Source organism: Quercus robur, chromosome 11, assembly GCF_932294415.1.
Source record: "Quercus robur chromosome 11, dhQueRobu3.1, whole genome shotgun sequence".
Lineage (NCBI taxonomy): Eukaryota > Viridiplantae > Streptophyta > Magnoliopsida > Fagales > Fagaceae > Quercus > Quercus robur.
The window spans coordinates 26,345,093-26,363,044 of NC_065544.1; the positions used below are offsets into that span (position 1 = coordinate 26,345,093).

General features: G+C 35.6%; 1 protein-coding gene across 3 annotated transcripts; it reads right to left on the minus strand.

The window, feature by feature from the left end:
• Positions 1-557: 557 nt before the first annotated feature.
• LOC126706222 (methylmalonate-semialdehyde dehydrogenase [acylating], mitochondrial-like) lies at positions 558-17,762 on the minus strand. Of its 3 annotated transcripts, none has more exons than XM_050405561.1 (23): positions 17,590-17,762; positions 15,653-15,823; positions 15,520-15,534; positions 14,836-15,408; positions 13,312-13,341; positions 13,125-13,219; positions 12,820-12,891; positions 12,564-12,725; positions 12,387-12,465; positions 12,155-12,309; positions 8,968-9,031; positions 7,396-7,475; positions 7,024-7,089; positions 6,740-6,790; positions 6,465-6,616; positions 5,005-5,095; positions 4,661-4,741; positions 1,989-2,066; positions 1,739-1,774; positions 1,597-1,640; positions 1,424-1,502; positions 985-1,075; positions 558-899 (listed from the first exon to the last, which is right to left on the minus strand). In XM_050405561.1, the coding sequence occupies exons 2-23, from the start codon at positions 15,657-15,659 to the stop codon at positions 796-798; spliced, it is 2,205 nt and encodes a 734-aa protein (XP_050261518.1). In that variant the 5' UTR covers positions 15,660-15,823; positions 17,590-17,762; the 3' UTR covers positions 558-795. The 3 variants fall into 3 exon arrangements, with proteins under 3 accessions (XP_050261518.1, XP_050261517.1, XP_050261519.1); XM_050405560.1 differs by having other exon boundaries at positions 6,465-6,652; XM_050405562.1 differs by lacking the exon at positions 13,312-13,341.
• Positions 17,763-17,952: the final 190 nt, after the last annotated feature.

Sequence of the window (17,952 nt, forward strand, 5' to 3'; positions counted from 1 at the left end):
CTGCACGTAGCCAAGGACCATATTGTTGGGATTCTATGGGTAGATTTCCTTCGCTCTCAATCCATTGTTCACAGTCACGATCTCCATGTGTAAGACAACCACACCAATAGCATATATTAGGTAGGCGCTTGTATTTGCACTTAGCGGTAATGAATCCATATTAGAACTAATAAGAATTTGCCACATTAATAGTTTGTATGTAACTGTAGCATTACTCTTAACTGATTTATCTAAAACTTATAAACTAATCATATAAATTCAGTATGTATAAATAATTAATGCAGAACTATAGATATTTAATATATACATTTGCTTCATTGGCTAATTCATTTTTATGTATATAAATTGATGATTTTTATCAAACTTTAAACCTCATGTAAACCTTGTACTGATCTCCAGCTTAAACCTGACGAACAGACTGGCCTTCTTTGTTACAAGAGGCATAAAATCCATTCTAATTCTAAACACAGTTTCAAAGCAACACCTCTAAAAATGGCGCTAATAAACATGATACAACTTCTATAATAATAATAACAATAAAATTTATAACAACAGTATATCTGGAACACTGGAACACTGGAACATAACATTATATGAAGCAAATCCCTGATATATCCAAACATGCCATGGGAGTGCTCACCTGTGGTACACAAAGATTTAAAGGCAACGTGTTCTGGGTGATCTTAAAAAATATATTTACACAGTGATTAAAGATTCACATTAATAATACTGTTCAAAAAAAAAAAAAGTGTGCATTATATACATATACATTGCCTTTTATGTCCATTATAACCTCTAAGAACTTGGCATTAGCAGGGATGCACCACTGCTGCCCAGTAAATCCTTCCACTGCTGAGTCACCATCTTAACCTGGGTATAAAACTGAATTCCAGCCTTGCCTGCAATTCAGTCTCATGACAAATTCAAACTATCCGATACTCTACATGATTGCTTCTAAAAAAGGTGGAAAGAAGTAAATGTTACCATCAAAATTGAGATCACCGGCAAAGGATGGCTTGCAGCTAGTAAATGAGGAAAAAGGCAGCGGAACAGAGATGGGAACATTTATGCCAACCTGAGTCAAACCAAGTTCATGTGACAAAAGCAAAAAACATGACAACTAACTTAAAGAAGAAATAAATTAATACTTCATAAAAAAACTAACAGCGTATAACAAATATTAGGGAATTTCATCAACTAATGCAGTGAGCATTACAAACAAAACATGCAGGCCAAATTTGTGGAGATAACTACTGTCCTAAAACTCCACCCATTGAAAGCACTTCAGATTTTTTAAAAGAGTGGGCATAGGGCAGTGCAAGACAATGGACCAAAAAAGAAACACATGTAGTTTATCCAAATTTAGGCTTTTAATATTTTTCCTATCCTTTTGCCTTGTAACATGCGGCAAAAAGATGTCTACCTGCCCAACTTCAATCTCAGTTTGAAATTTCCTTGCAGCAACACCAGATGTGGTAAAGATAGAAGCTCCATTGCTGTACCTGTAAGAGGGAAAATCATAGGTATAAGAATATTACAGGTTTAAAGGATTCTCTTCCTACAAAGAGGGTCAAGAGAAGCTAAATTTGAGGATACTTATGTCTGTTAATAATGTTAATGGCCTCCTCAATGCTGTCAGCCTGGGCACAAAGAAAAATGTATCTTAACATCTTTAAACAGGTAAGCAACAACTCTAACTGAAGAAACATGATGGAGAGATGAGCAGCATTGTAGCAACCTGCATACAAAGAAGAACTGGACCAAAAACTTCCTCCTGCAGAATCCAAGACAAAGTGTCATTTAACTTCATGTTTGGACAGAGGCAGAGAGGAGGGGAGAGGGAAGGGTGGCCAGAATAATGCTAAAATTAACATATTATGGCCACCTTTCCCCTCTCCGCTCCTCTCCCTTTGTTTCAAACATACTCTAGGTTCATGTCTCTACTCCACTACAATGCATGATTGCTTCTAGAACACTGTAAGAGATACCTTGTAACACTCCATATTTGTTGTGACACTGGATAAGATGGTGGGACCAACGAAACTGCCATGTTCATATTCAGGAACCTTTTTGTCATCCAAAAATCAACACCATATATTAGGTCCAGACGCTTATCAAACCACAAAGAAAACTGTAGCTATAAACATGCTTCTTAAACTCATACCACAATCCGATAATAGACAGATTGATTACTGCCAAGTGTGTAGGGAAAAAACTTTGCAATATATTCCTGATTGTTGGTGATTTATGGAACAAAAATAATAGCAGTATGGCCTTAACAAAGGGAGCTACACAGAAAGAATACTGGTTTCAACCTGTTATAAGGACTCATAATATATTGTTGTGTCCTAACTCCTTAATATGGCATGCATCTTTTTTTCTTTTTTTTTTTTGGATAAATTCTGTCTTAACAAGTGAAAGCATAAATGAATTGCGAGTCATCCATGCCATTTCACGTTGGACAATTTTACAGCCATTGGAAGTGAAGGACTCTAGATAAGAACCCCTCCAAAGGAATTAATCTTTCTCACCAGAAGGCATAATTCTATCCTACTTAAAAATATTAGGATAAATACAAAGTTGATGATTCATTATGTCATCAAAACAAGTCACATGACTTTTAAATAGGTCATGTGACTATAAGTACATGTGGATACTACCTACCTAAAAACAAAGGTACATGTGGATGATCATTTGAACCACCATTTAATGGATTAAGAGAAAGTTCCTCCAAATTAGTTTGGAAGAAAACTCTGTTCTTAGGATAAATTAAAGCAACCTCCTTTGAGGTTTTGGGAAATATGAAAGACTTGCCTCCTCATTTTGAAAATGTCACTCCACCCCCCAAAGTAATCATCAGCTTACATCATTATCATAATAAATTAAAAAATATATTTAAGAAAAATGTCTGAAGAATTTTTTTTATGCCTTTAGTTAGTCCTGAGTTCTCAGTTAAGCCCATTTGTATATGAAATTATAAATGAAAGAATCTTCCAGAACAACAGAAGATATCCTTGAAGCATGGAGCAAGATTACTTTTTCTGGTTGTTTCTTCCTCTCACTTCCTATCTCTGCTTCTCCCTTTATTTATGTACCTTTTCCCCTCTTTTGATCTATCTTTCATCCTCCTTCAAGCTCTGACTCAAATAGCTCTCTTGAGCTATTTATCTCTTGTAATGACTGATTGGTTAGACACATGGTGACTTTTAAAAAAATAATAATAATAACCATCTAATTATCCAACTCATCTAATTGCAAAAAAAGGGACTGCTTAGTTTGTTCACTCCTTTGGTTAGTCTATAAGGGAATCTATTTCGAAAACAGTATATTTTGTTATTGTAAGTAATGACAATAGAGTGAAATAGTACATCTGTTATACGAATCACAAACCTCAATGGGTGGAGTGTCAAATTTGAAACTGGGGGGAACATCCCTAACATTTCTCCAAACCTCTAGAGTGGTTGCTGGGATTTTTTAAAAAACTAACTACAAAACCCAAACAATATCATTAGTTAGCAAACGTTTCAAACTAATTTCATTTATAACAATTCGAGCTCAGTGGACTCGATTTAGGAAAAAGTGAGGTGGAGAAAACATGGAAATCGAGTTCAACGAACTCGGTTTCCATGTACAGAAACCGAGTTCAACGAACTCGATTTCCATGTATGGAAAACGAGTTCATTGAACTCGTTTTCCATACATGGAAACGATCACCCCCACAAGAAATTGATTTGCCAACAACAAGCTGATAAGGTCCATCTTCGGCAGACGCAGCCAAACCCAACAACAAGAGCACGATCTGATGGCAAGGTCCATCTTCTGCAGACGCAACAACAAGAGCACGATCTGGCAGACGCAGCCAAACCCAACAACAAGAGCACGATCTGATGGCACTAGTTTTCCATCTTCTGATCTTTCGAGTCCAATGAAAACGAGTTCATTGAACTCGTTTTCCATACATGAAAATCGAGTTCAATGAACTCGATTTCTGTACATGGAAACCGAGTTCGTTGAACTCGATTTCCATGTTTTCTCCACATCAGTTTTTCCTAAATCGAGTCCACTGAACTCGAATTGTTATAAACGAAATTAGTTTGAAACGTTTGCTAACTAATGATATTGTTTGGGTTTTGTAGTTAGTTTTTTAAAAAATCCCGGTTGCTGTGATTTACCCAAAATATTAATATTGTGTTTGAATTGAAAAATAATGACTCTTTGCTTCCATTTCTCTTGCAAACATTTTACAACCAAACATTCGTGCTTGTCTGCAATCCTTGCACATTTCACATATTTAGATCTCTTTGGAAAAATCTTGATTAAAATTTCAAAATTGAGTTCTGCCTAAATAATTGGGCATGCCAGGTTGAAGAAGGTTTAATTATAGAATCCAAGTGCTTCAGTCACCCCTGCATACCAGGTTGTACATGATAGAATTTTTTTTTTTTTTGAGGAAGTTCTACATGATAGAATTTAGTTCCAGACAATCAGACTTTAAGAGAATAACCTTGCCAGCCCTCACTTAAAATTTTCTGCTGCATCCTTTATCCTTTCTAAAGAACAATTAATAGAACAACATAATACATAGAGGCACCAACACATCAAAAAACAAAAACAAACTATACTAATTGAAAGATTAAATTGGTAGAACATAAGACAATACCTCAATGTTTCTTCCATCAAGGACTAGATTTGCACCAGTATCAACACCAGTTTGGATCAATTTGCATATTTGTTCCTTTACCTGTCAACAATTAAGAATGTTGCAGAATATGAAATTATAAATAAGACACATTTAAATGTAGAATGAGAAATGCTCAAAGTGCTTCCACTTCTGCATCCAAAATAACAAATGCATAGTAATTAAACTTATGCCTCATGCAAAGCACACAATGTCATGAAAATTTATGATTATTGAATTATAAGAGAAAATTACTGCCACATCAACAACTCTCTTTATGATTTTAATTCTGCTAAATTGGTCAAGGGTTAATAATATGCATCCACCTGCTTGCTAATCACTGGGCCAAGGTCTGCATCTGGTTCTGTTCCAGCATTTACTTTAATTGCCTTGGCATGCTCCACTAGTTTATCTTCCCTGGAAAATAATGAAGTCTTCTTACAACAGACCACTTACACCATGCCATATGATCTCTATCAACTAACTGAATCCAAGCAGCATAATCAAATAAATCTAAACATATGTAAGAAACTTACTTATAAATAAATTTTATTTCAAAAAAAAAAAAAAACATATGTTAGAAACATAAATTTACTTTTACCTTTCTCATTTAGGTGCACAATATACATTAACCATAGGCCCACTAAAGAGGGGCTATAACCTATGCCGGGGGTCTAAAACTAGAGAGACTTTTACCACATAAGCTAGACAGCACAGGACGTTGAGTAGGCTTCAATTACTTGTTATCCAAGAAAGGGCATTTGGAAGGTAAAGTAGCATAAGAAAGTGGCTTTCTTTTTGTGGATAGCTGCCGTTGGGAAGAATCTCACTATTGATAATTTGAAAACTTGGGGGAAGATCAATGTAAATTAGTGCTATATGTGTACAAACAGTTAATTGGTGGATCATGTATAGTCCTTGTTCTTTTTCCAGGGAGATGTGGTCTCTAGTTTTGTCTTTGTTTAGCTTTGCGTGGTTTATGCCTCAGACAGCTCTGGAATTGTAGGTTTGTTTCTGCAAAGGGTCCTTTCAGTCAGTATAGGAGTAGTGGAATGAAAGACAACCCCTTAATGCCTCATGGGTATCTTTAGAGAGAAGCAGATTGAGACTAGAATATCCAACTGAGTTGAACTTTTCCTGCCTAAACAAAAAGTCTTTATTCTTGAGACTGCTTTGTGAGTGGACATGGATTTCTTTTCATTCATTGTGTGTGTGTGTGTGTGTGAGAGAGAGAGAGAGAGAGAGCAAGAGAAATAATAAAATGTTTGACAGGGTTGAGCTTTCCTTGCCTAAACAGAAGTTTTGACTCTTTTTTGATAAGTTTATGAGTCAAAAGGGATTTCTAAACATCGCCAAGAGTATTGTGGCTCGGTGGCACTGGCTGTTCTCTCCAATGAGGAGAACCTGGGTTCAAATCCTTCCCCCCCCCCCCCCCCCCCTTGTTGTTAGCAAAAAAAAGATTTCACTCCTTGTGGGACTTTTTAGAGAACTGCAATTTTAGATCTTGATTTTTTGGTGTCTCTCATGAATACTACCCAATACCCATGAACTTTGTAATGCCCTCCAAACTATTTTCAATAAAACTACTATTACATATTAAAATTATTCAAGTAATAAATAGAGATCCTCATTGTGGATTCCTTAAATGGAATAGGATGTGATATGATTAGTCACAATAGAGTGAAACACCTTCCTAAGAAAGAGAGATACACATTGCTCAAAGTTACAAAGTTACAAATACAAACTCAAAAAACACAAAGATAAGCAAGGGAGCAAAGCGGAATACCATGGATTTAAGCCTCCAACAAAAACAACTGTGCTAAGTGCCATGCACTTTTGTCCTGCAGCACCGAATCCAGCAGCAACTAGTGCATTTAAAGTAGCATCCATGCTTGCATCAGGCATGACAACTGCATGATTTTTTGCTCCAACATTGGACTGAAGACAACAGTCAGCCAGCCAATTTTCAATTGACTTCAGCTACTGCATTAATAAAACAGCAACCACAATGCTCGAGAAACTGCAGGCTTGTTACCAAAGCATATGCATTAATAGTAGTACCTGGATACGCTTCCCTTTTGCTGATGCTCTTGCATATACGTAAGTGCCCGCCTTTGAAAATCACATAAATAACTGATCAACAATCTGAAGTAAAAGACCTATGGAATGACTGACAACAATGTCAAGAATCTAGATTACCAGCCTAAAACAACCATGTTGCTCATTGTCAGAAATGCATAAAACTAATGACATACTGTTTTATCAAAGAAGAAAGAACAAAAAAACTCCAAATAGAGGTAACAAATTGCAACTTGTATCATTGTCAACACTAAGGAATAACTTACCACATTTGGACCAACAAATGAGATAGCTTTAATATCATCATCATCACAAATAGCATTAACAATTTCCTGTCCCAAGTCAATGTGAAGAAAGTGAAAAGCTAAAAGATGATAGAAAAAGAAGAATTAAAATCCATTGTGATAAGGCAGATAGCATCATAAAAGCATCAAAATCAAACAATTTTGGTTGAGCACGAAGATAAAACCATGTTCATCATAAGGCATAGTAGACCAAACAGAAGTAGACAATTTTGTAACGTATTCAATTCGAAAAACTGATGGCTTTAATGTAAAGATCAATTACATATACCCCATACTCAAGGAAGGTATTAATGGAGTGAACAAAATCTGATAAACAATTATTAGAAGCCTTACATTGCTGCCATGAACTATATTTAAGACACCATTAGGCAAACCAGCCTCTACAGCCAACTCTGCAAGCATTACAGCAGCCCCTGGAAAAGTATACACACACACCAAGTAGGTTATTGAGCACAAATGTGTGCATATTAATGTCATTTGCATGCACAATGAATGAGCCTATAAGTCCAATTCTTAAGAATAAAAGCATTAGAATCGAATGCTTTCTAGACTGCTTGTAGCTTTGTCTATGTACATGTACCATTTACTCGGGTAGCTTTACTTTCATTTTTTACAATGACCATTTACTTACCAAGATAAAAGCATAAGAATCTCAAAAGACCTAACTCTGGTCATTGGAAGCACAAAATCTTTTCCTAATGGGAAAGGAAATTTATAAGAAATGAACAAATTACAAAAATAGAAACTGACAATTTACCTACCACAGCAAAATTAAAAGTTACATACATACATACATTCATATTATAAATGCTGAGCACTCCACATGTTTGATGAAATGTAATCAGCACAATTTCAATTCACATAGACTGAAATTTATCTTTGGATTTCCTATTGGTTACAGATATTAGGTATCAGGTTTTTCACTTTCTTTTAGGTCTTTAATTGGATGCCTCTTGTGTGGATGTTAAGAAAAATCCATAACATACAGTGAATTCAGGAAAAATTTAAAACAACATACTTCAAATCCCCTTTTGACAAATAAGATGTCATATTAAGGGACATAATATATCCTTTTCAATGTCTGGTGCATGAAAGGATTGGAGTTTGGATATGATTTCCTTTTTCTTTTTTTCAACCTGCTTGCCTCTTCCCTTTGTTAAATAATAGGAACTCTAAGAATAATGGGGAGAAAAGGACCCTATCCTTTCAGGATTGACCAACACCACCCATCTACTTCACCTACCACTGCCACATATTAATATCAAAATCTAGACCTATCTCCATCACTAACGATTTAAACCCATAGATCATCTCCACCAACAGCACTATTGCTTCACTCATAACCACCATCACCCACAACCAAACAAATCAATTTAAATGCCATGCTGTCAAGCCCTCACCTCTGCTGCTCCAAATCTAGCTCAGTTTCACCACAAGTCCATCCACACACCATTCCTGGCCAACTACAAAAAAAGATCAGTGGTAGAAGGCAAGATCCCCAACAGTGAAGTCACTGTGGTAGAAGGCAAGATCAAAGTTCAAGATCCATGGCATTACTCATCCCTTCTCTCTATTGGGATGTTCAGCAAAGTATAACTTCCCTCCCCTTGTTTTATATGGTTTTTATAATATATAGGAAGTGCAAGGCTACATATGTCCAATATTTGGTTCACACCAACACCACAAAATGGATAATTTATAAACTATCAGCCCCCTTATCCCAAGCACCAAACACATCACGAAGTGATCGTCCTCAAGATAGGTGTTTTTTTACATGTTGTCATTTGAGACCAAAGAAGAGAGTTATTAATCCCTCGTACTCTACTATTTAGTGCATCATAGTAATGAGGAGCAAAAGTTCTATGATCTCATATATTACAATACGAGGAAGGATTTGACAATCACCTGGATCCTTCTCTGATGGCTTCAGAATGAACGTATTGCCACATGTGACTGCCAAAGGAAACATCTGCACAAGAAAAAAAAAGGTAGGGAGGAGATTCCAATTGGTCCATTGAAACCCATGAAAAATTTATTGAACCTTTCTTTAGTTCTTCATCTTTTTTGGAGGGGGAAGGGGGATAATTAATGAAAGTATTAAAAGGGGACATATCCCAAGTCCAAAATATGCATATGGAAACACCCCCAAAAACAAATAAAATGAAGAACTACAGCTTAAGGCCTGCAATTGAGAACATCTATAAATGAGAGAAAACAATCCATGGAATACCTCATAATCCAAATAAAGTTTGAAATGCAATAAAAATACTAAAAATTAACTATGATGCAGAACGATGGCCGCATTGAATTACTAATAAGTAATAACGTTCTTCACTCCATCTTGACGACAAATTTGTTGCAATTCTTTGAAGGGGTAATTAGATTAAAATATAAAAAAAATAAAAAATACCTGACCTTGATTTCAAATTAATCCACAAAGTTGCAATTACAATTTGTAGTTTCAAAATCAATGCACACTGGACTTTTATTTTATCTAACAATGGCAAGTTTCCTTTACTTTTTTACTTTATGTGAGTAAGCTATTTTGTGGGCCTTTTAGGTGCCGAAACATTACCTATAATTCATATGGAGGAATTTTGGTATCTTCCTTTTTTTTTTAAATATATATATTACAAGATTTTTTCCACTAAAGGAGATTTTTCACACAAAAGATTGTGAATCAAACTACTCCTAAAGAATTAGGACCTCAAACTCAAAAGATCTAAAAACTCTAAACAAGAATACGAACGGATGCTACCCAAGGTAGGACTATCTATTCATACAAACATCTCAACATGGACTTTTTAGTAACATGATTAGGGTCTTTGACACCATCAAATGTTCTACTATTTTGCCCCCACCAAATTCTCCATATTACACATAAAGGAACAGCCTTCCATATCTTTGAACTCCTATGATATTGAAATCTTCCATGCCAGCAATCCAGTATCACCATTTTCGGCCTAATTGGATACGCCATATAATGAAAACACAAAAGACTAAATATCTTGTGCCACTGAACAAAAAAGAAGAAGGTAATTAATTAACTCCTCACTGTTCTGACACATACAATACAAATCAACAACAAACAAACATCATCTCTGTATATTATCCACCATTAAAATTTTATCCAATGTTGTTATCCATGCGAGAATCTTTCCAGATACCTCACTCCATATGTTCCTCCAAGGGAAGTGAGCCCCTCTAGAAACCCTCAGTATCTCATGGGTTAATAGAGGCCAACTAAAGATTCAACTAAAAATTTTGAAACAACAGGGTAAAAAATAATGCAATTGAAACTTCAGGATTTGTGAACTGTGAAGGCCCCTCATAGCTGCAGTTGGCGGCGGAGGAAACTTCTGAACTTAAGAGCTTAGCAAGGCCTTTTATAAGGTTTGAAGTGGGTAAAACTCTCATATTTCTCTCTGGCATGATTGGTAGTATCCTTTAGGGGTGCTATAGACCATATTTGGACATGGTCACATGGGATGGTATGTGATGCATAAAGTAGTATGGAAGTCAATGTGCCTAGTGTGATCATTACAGTGATTGGTGTTAGAACTTAGAAGCCATTGATGTCTAATGATTTATTTAATTTCAGAGTATGCTTCCTCAAGTTGGGATTGGAGGGAGGGATAAACCTATTTAAATTACAGTTAAATCAAGAGAGTGCACAACTGCTGAAACTTGGAATGAAATTAAAGTCAAGTTTTTTTTTTGATAGGTTAAATTAAAGTCAAGTTTTAGAAGTAAATTGGTGGAAATTGATCTAGTTCTTAGCTGCAACTCCAAGACATGCCTTTACAAATTGATTGAATTTTAGGAATAGATTGAATACCTGCAACAGGTTACTCAAATGGAGCCACAAAGGTGACCCTCTCCGTATCTATATTGTTGGGGTTGTGTGGAAAGCAGGGACCATCTGTTCTTTAGGTATGTGTTTTCTAAGACAATCTAGGAGGAGGTGATGAAGAGGTGTTTGATTAGGAAGCCTGAGGTTGAGTGGTCCAGCTTGGTGGATTGGAATCTACATAATAATATTTATATATATATATATATATATATAAAGGGGAAAGTCAGAAGGAAATTATATGCAAATTAGTATGGGGGCTGTTGTATACCATGTGTTATTGTCAACACAATGCTAGGACTTGGGAGGTCAAGTGCTGAGTAGCTGCTAAAGGGCAGTTCAAGAACTCTATAAGGAACACAGTGCTATGTTGTTATTGGGGGATTCATCTCTGCACTAAGCAAGTAATAACACCTCCATTTTGTAGCGGAGAGATCCATTTATTTTGTGGGTGTAAAGTACTTAGATTTGTGATGCAGAGGTTTTTGACTGCATCTGCAGCAGTCACTTTGTGTTTTTGAGTATGTAGGCTGTTTGTAGTCAGGGTGTGTTTCTTATCGTTAGTGATTGGTGAAGCTTGAGCATTAAGTTCTACCTAGGTATCTGGATGATGTACAGCTTTTGCTAAATGATTTGTGAACCTTTGTTTGGTATGAATAATTCATCAAAAAAAAAAAGGATTTAATTTGGAACTAACATCAAACTCTAGGGTTTATTATGTAATTACCCCTTCTTTTTATTGTTTTTTTTGGTCAGTGAGACCAATCACAAGGTCAAAGTATATTCCTCCAGCTCTTATGTTATAAGCATAATGCCATTCCTAAGCAGTTGAATAAGCCCTGATTAACTCACAAAAGTCTTTCTTCTCAAAAAAAAAAAAAAAAAAAATCACAAAATTGTTCATGCACCTGACAAAATCCAACAATAAAGCGCACATACCCCCCCCCCCCCCTTTTTCTCTTTCTTTTGTTTAAGATATAAAATATGTATAAAAAAACAAAAAACAAAAAAACAAAAACAAAAAAATAAGAAGAAGAAGAGAGAAAAGCACACTAAAAATAATATTAGATAAATAACTATCCCAACATGACTTAAACAACAAACTTGTTCTCTAAATGGCAACATGAGTGATATACATAACCGCATTCATAAGCAGAAAAAGAGCACACAGCCTAGACCAAAAACTACCACGTAGAACCAAAGAGCAAATAAATAGTGAAAACAGAAGCATAGTGAGCTTACCCATAAAGGAATCATAGCCGGAAAGTCAAAGGGGCAAATCCCAGCACAAACACCAAGTGGCTCTCTAATGCTGTAGGTGTCAATACCATTAGATACATTGGAAACAAATTCCCCCATTTGAAGGGTAGCCAATCCACAAGCATGTTCCACCTCCTCTATGAATGATAATCAAAAACCTTGTAAGAGCATAACCAACACCTATTGAGCTTTTAAAGACCACAAAGAGACTAACCTAGCCCACGTAACACATCACCATATGCATCCTTTAATGTCTTTCCATGCTCAGCAGTAATATTCATAGCAAGCTTATCCTAGAAAAAAGATTGGTAAGATAAATATTAACTAATAACAGATCAACAAAAAATTCGTAACTTGACTTGAGTCAAACAAAGAAGTCCCGATCACTAACAATGTCTCTGCGAATTAGCTCTTGGAACTTGAACATGATGCGCTGACGAGTTGCAATGGGTGTGTTTCTCCACAATGGAAAAGCCCGTTTTGCTGCAAATACTGCGGCTTTGAATTCCTCATTTGTAGTTAAAGGAACTTGAGAAATAACTTGTTGTGTTGCCTATCAATTAGGGAAAAAAGAAAATTTATTATTGACTTAAAATTGATACAAAAATACTGGAAAATTAGATTTTAAAGGCATATATTACACTTACAGGGTTCAAAACATCAATAGATACAAATGATTGTGAATCAACAAATCTACCTCCAATGAGATTGGGAACCCTCTGATATACATTACAAGAAAAAGAATACAGTAAGAAAAAACCTCAATGAAAAGAAAGGCCAGGGAGGGGCGGGGGGGGGGGGGGGGGGGGTGGAATAGAGAAAGAAAGAGAGAATACAGAGCAATTCAGGAGGCATTAACAGAAATAGATTATTTCCATCTTCTTTTTAACGGTTTCCTCTCCTCCAAGTAGTAAGGATTAGACTTCTTGAGCAGAGTAACATCAAAGCTTACCGGAGGGTTGCGCTGCCTCCAAGATGGCTCGGTAACTGCTAGATAATTGTTTCTTACAGCAGACTTCTGGGGTCTCAATGGCTTGAAGTTCCTCACTGCAACATAAGCACGCCATCTTCCACTGTAAGGAAACTGACACACTTTCTTTTTTAAATAAATTTTTGCTATAGGTTTTACATATACTTACTGATTTGCAGAGAATTTCTAAGGGATTCAACTGAAAAGAGGGCAAAAAATTGATTGTTACTCTCTCAAACTAATCATCTTATAAACGGCAGAGTTACAATGTTTACTTAAATAATGCCCTCTGAAGAAACCAAAAGGGAAAAGGGAAAAAGGTTCCATTTTTAATTCTAACAATCCTGAATTCATATGGCCATAAGCAGTCATTTTTTTCTTTTCAGAGTGTTCATCATTGTGAACACGATGATCTTTTATATCAATAAAATTCTTATTACCTATCCCAAAAAAAAAAAAAAAAAAAAATCAACAGTTAAAGTTTAACCTGAATTCCAAAACCATCCAAAAATTGACGAAGCAACAATCCTCAATACTATAGACAGCCAGAACTTCCTCATTTGGAAATGAAATTCCCAAGCATAACCAAAGAGTATGAAGAGATTCAGCAATTAAAAAACAAAATCATATAGCCTTTGGGGCAGCTCTCTGACCTGGGAATGGCAATTAGTAATTGGCCAACTATGATGATATCTCCTGATGTCGTATAAAGGTACCTAATTATGCTTGTAATTACCACATTTATTAAAGGAGCTTACCCATGTAGTTATGAGTAATAATTTATATCAAGCCCGCTGTCATTTAATTCATTAGCGTCAATTGAACACAAGAAAAGGGGGGAATGGGAGGAAAGCAAAACAAGGCAATAGCGGATCCAACAGCTATTGGCTAACCCTGCAAAGGCTCAGAACCTATTTTGTCACTTAACCAGCTGACCTGCTGGATAATAAATAATTATAAATTCAATACACATAAGACAAACATAATGAAGCTCCATTCTAGAAATAGGCAAGCGTTAGTCCTAAGATTCATAAGAATATGTAGCAACCATGTTCTACAGGGACCATATATCAGGCCAAACATTTTTTGATAAGTAAAGAATGTGTTCAAAAAAGCACATAAAGGGGTGCAACCCTAGTACATCGGGATGATGGTGGAAATTATTGTTTAATCATTAACATAGCTGCAGTGAGCATTAAAAAGCACCCATACCTTTTTGAATTATCCTTAGCAGTACTCAGCATCAAGATTATTAAATTTTATCAGAAGAATATGTCAAAACATACTCCAATATATTGAACCTAGGAAATGAGGGTACCACAATGACCGCATTACATGCGTTCCCTATGATATCAAAAAATTAACCAACCTATCTATTGAAAATATCTGCTAGCTTCACTAATGGAAAATAACAAGGGCGATACCTAAACCTAAGTTTGAATTCCAATTCCAAAATCTCCACAAGCATGTCAGGGAAGGGAACAAAAAAATTAACACTTAATTTCCATTCAGTAGGACTTATCTAGAGTAAGATGGCTCAAAAGAAAGGAGAGCTTAACAAAATTTGGTTCTTTAATTAAGCCTAGGTGAAAATGATGATTTAGAGAAATGAGGTAATTACAGGAAAAAAAAAAAAAAAAAAAGGTCAAAGAAAGAGTGCTTGAGGACATGCAACTTCAAACGAAAACCAAACCTGTCATGTTTCCTTGTCGGAGCTTAGCTTTAACATTGTACACATGCTTTGGAGTTGATAAAAGATCTGGATTGTTTTGCCTCAGTCTCTTTAGAATTTGGCGAGGTTTCAATCCAGCTTCTGTCATTTCTTTAATTAGCACAATTTCTCTCTCTGTAAAGCGACGAGCAGAGGGATGCTCTGAGATGTCCTTTATGGGTTCATGGTTGTGTGTTCCGTTTTTTATGGTAAGGATCCACAAGCCATCATCCTTCTTGCCCACAGCTTCAAAAGGACAATTTGTAAGCCGAGAACCAGTTTTTCTTCGACGAGTATGTTCAGCAGATGATTCATCAGCAGGTTTCCGCCTGTTACGATAAACACCTCCTCTGTCACAGCCAAGGACAACCACCCTATCCCTCTTAGACTGCTTAATGGTAACCACATATCCCTGGGACACGGCAAAGTCCCCAACATGTTGGATAAGTTCTTCACGATCCACAAATGTTCCAGGTGGAGGTGGAAGCATCTGTGGGAATTCATTCAGTTCTGTGCAGCTTTCAATGTCCATCATCAATAACCGCAAGAGAAAGCCTGCATTATGACTTGATCATCACCTTACATCTAATTTTCTTCATATTGTATACCAAACTTATGAGCACCAAGGCTCCACTTAGCATAAAGAAAAGTAATTTTAGGAATTACCATTAAATATATATGCTGCAAAAAATTTATCACTTGTTGTATCAGCAGATAAGATACTTCATGCCTGGTTGAGAACAAAAACAAAAACCCATTCTTCTATTTGAAATTTTCAGAAGTGAAATATTGTTATCACCTCTCATGTCTATTGAATCTCATATCATTGTAAAACTACTGTCGTAAGGCCCATAATGCATGAATCCAGAAAAAGTTAAACAAAAACACCTCATACAACAGCACTGATATCCTCGTCTGCCAGCATTTCACTTTCAGTTGAAACAGAAGAGTTCATACCCTATAAAGTCCCCTGTCAAAAAAGGGAGTTGATATAGATTATACAAATTTCAAACAATCCAAGATATAAATACGCGTAATGCGCATAGCCACAATTTTATCCAGTACTTTTGGAATAAGTATAAACCAACATTTTGTGCCATTACATGCCTTTCAAAAATTTACATCGGACACACAGTGCATGCACGCACGCACGCACACACAAAAGATACACCAGCATACACACATACACGCACACACTATCTAGCATTTTTTCTCCCTATTACAGAATCCTCAGAATTTGAAAGCATCACCATGTACTACTTTTACATGTACCTTTTCTCCTAATCACCAACAATATAGCATCTCATACATATATTACACACAGCAGCAGTTAATTAAGGGATGTGTGTAAATAATATTCATATGAACAACAAAACTATGAACCATAACTTAGCACGCTACTCTTGTGTGAGAGGTTATAACCATTACCACTTCATCCACTAATAATAGTTTATCTAATTTATTAAAATTACAATATGCTGCCAGATGTTAACCTGCTCACTTCCTTTACCAGTCACAAAATTAGAAGTTAAAGTAACCCCTTCATAATGACAATTGATGATTGTCATGATTTCAATTTTCAGACAAGAAGACTCAACTCTCAGGTGTCCAAAATCCAATTTGCTAATTTAAATTTGAAAATGAGGTTATACTACTTCATTCAAAAATGGTGCACAATCAAATGTATTTTCCCCTTATACACAAATTTAAATTAAAAATGTTATGATTAACTGACTTGATGGTTTATATACCAGTGCTTTGGAATAAGCTTGATGTAGTACATGAAAGATACATCAGGATTCAATCTAAACTGATAATACAGGTGCTTTTTGCTACAATAGTTAATAATGATTGTCAAACAAAGTTGAAAGAGAAAGTTCAATTTACCCTAAAAGGTAAGGTCCCATTTATTTCCCCCAAGGAAGCTATCTAGCGACAGAAAAGGTGAATTATGGCATTAAACAAGCCTGGAAGAAAACATTTCCTATAAACGAAAAGGACGGAAAGTATTTACCATGTTCATCCAATGTAAAGAGAAGCACTTGTAAAACTGAAGTTTTCACTTTGAAGTGATGGGATTAAACAAGATTATTTCCACGCCTACTAAAGCATGTCCTGTAGGCTTACCATCTAAACTAAATGGCAAACCACCTTAATCTTTTCTATAAAATTTTAAAAAAACAAAAAATTATGCAAGAAAACTTCAGGTCTAAGGAGAGAACAGGCCTACATTTATTATTGTCTTACATTTTCACTTTTGACCGCAATAGTCATCATTGATTGTTTTAGCTCACTGTCACATTCTGCAATTTATTCCATGAAAAACTTCCATTTGCCACAAAAATTAGAGCCTAACCCATGTGTGTTTTTTCAATCATAACCAACCAAAAATCTCAGAATCAAGTTTTTAGTTTCATTTCTTTCCTACAATTCCTCAGCCACCAAACATAGGATTAAAAGTAAAACAAAAATAACTAATAAGCCTTAAATTAATCCACCAAAAAAAAAAAAAAAAAACCCACCAAATTATGATCTTTACAACCTCAGAAAATAAATTATTGCAGAATTTTAAGTTATATGAGGACCCAATTTAGAGTCATAAGCATCAAAATGATGGAACAAACATTTCCCACACACTTTACTTTACAAAACAAGTATATCAATTTTCTCTTCCATATATTTTCCCACACTTTCTATGAAACCAAACAGGGTGGAGAGAGAGAGAGAAATTCTAACCGACGACGGCGATCGGCCGGAGTTCGGTTACGTGTAGGTCCGTGAGTGGAGAGTGCAGTGAGAGGTTTGTGAATGGAATTTGCAAATGCAATGCAACTGACTTGTTGAATTCTCAATGAGTGCACAGTCGTTGTTTGGCGTTACATGATAGAGTGGAATTTTAGACCTACGTGGGAATGCGTTAAAAAAGAGTTTTAAGTGATTAAACAAACGTGGTACAGTACTATGTAACAGCTAATGGATAAGCCTTGCAAATGCAATGCACCGGAATGTTTAAAATATGATTTTTTTTTCTTTTATTATTTTTTTTAAATATGAAATTTGATTATTATTATTAATGAGTATCCGTTAATATTAGGTTTG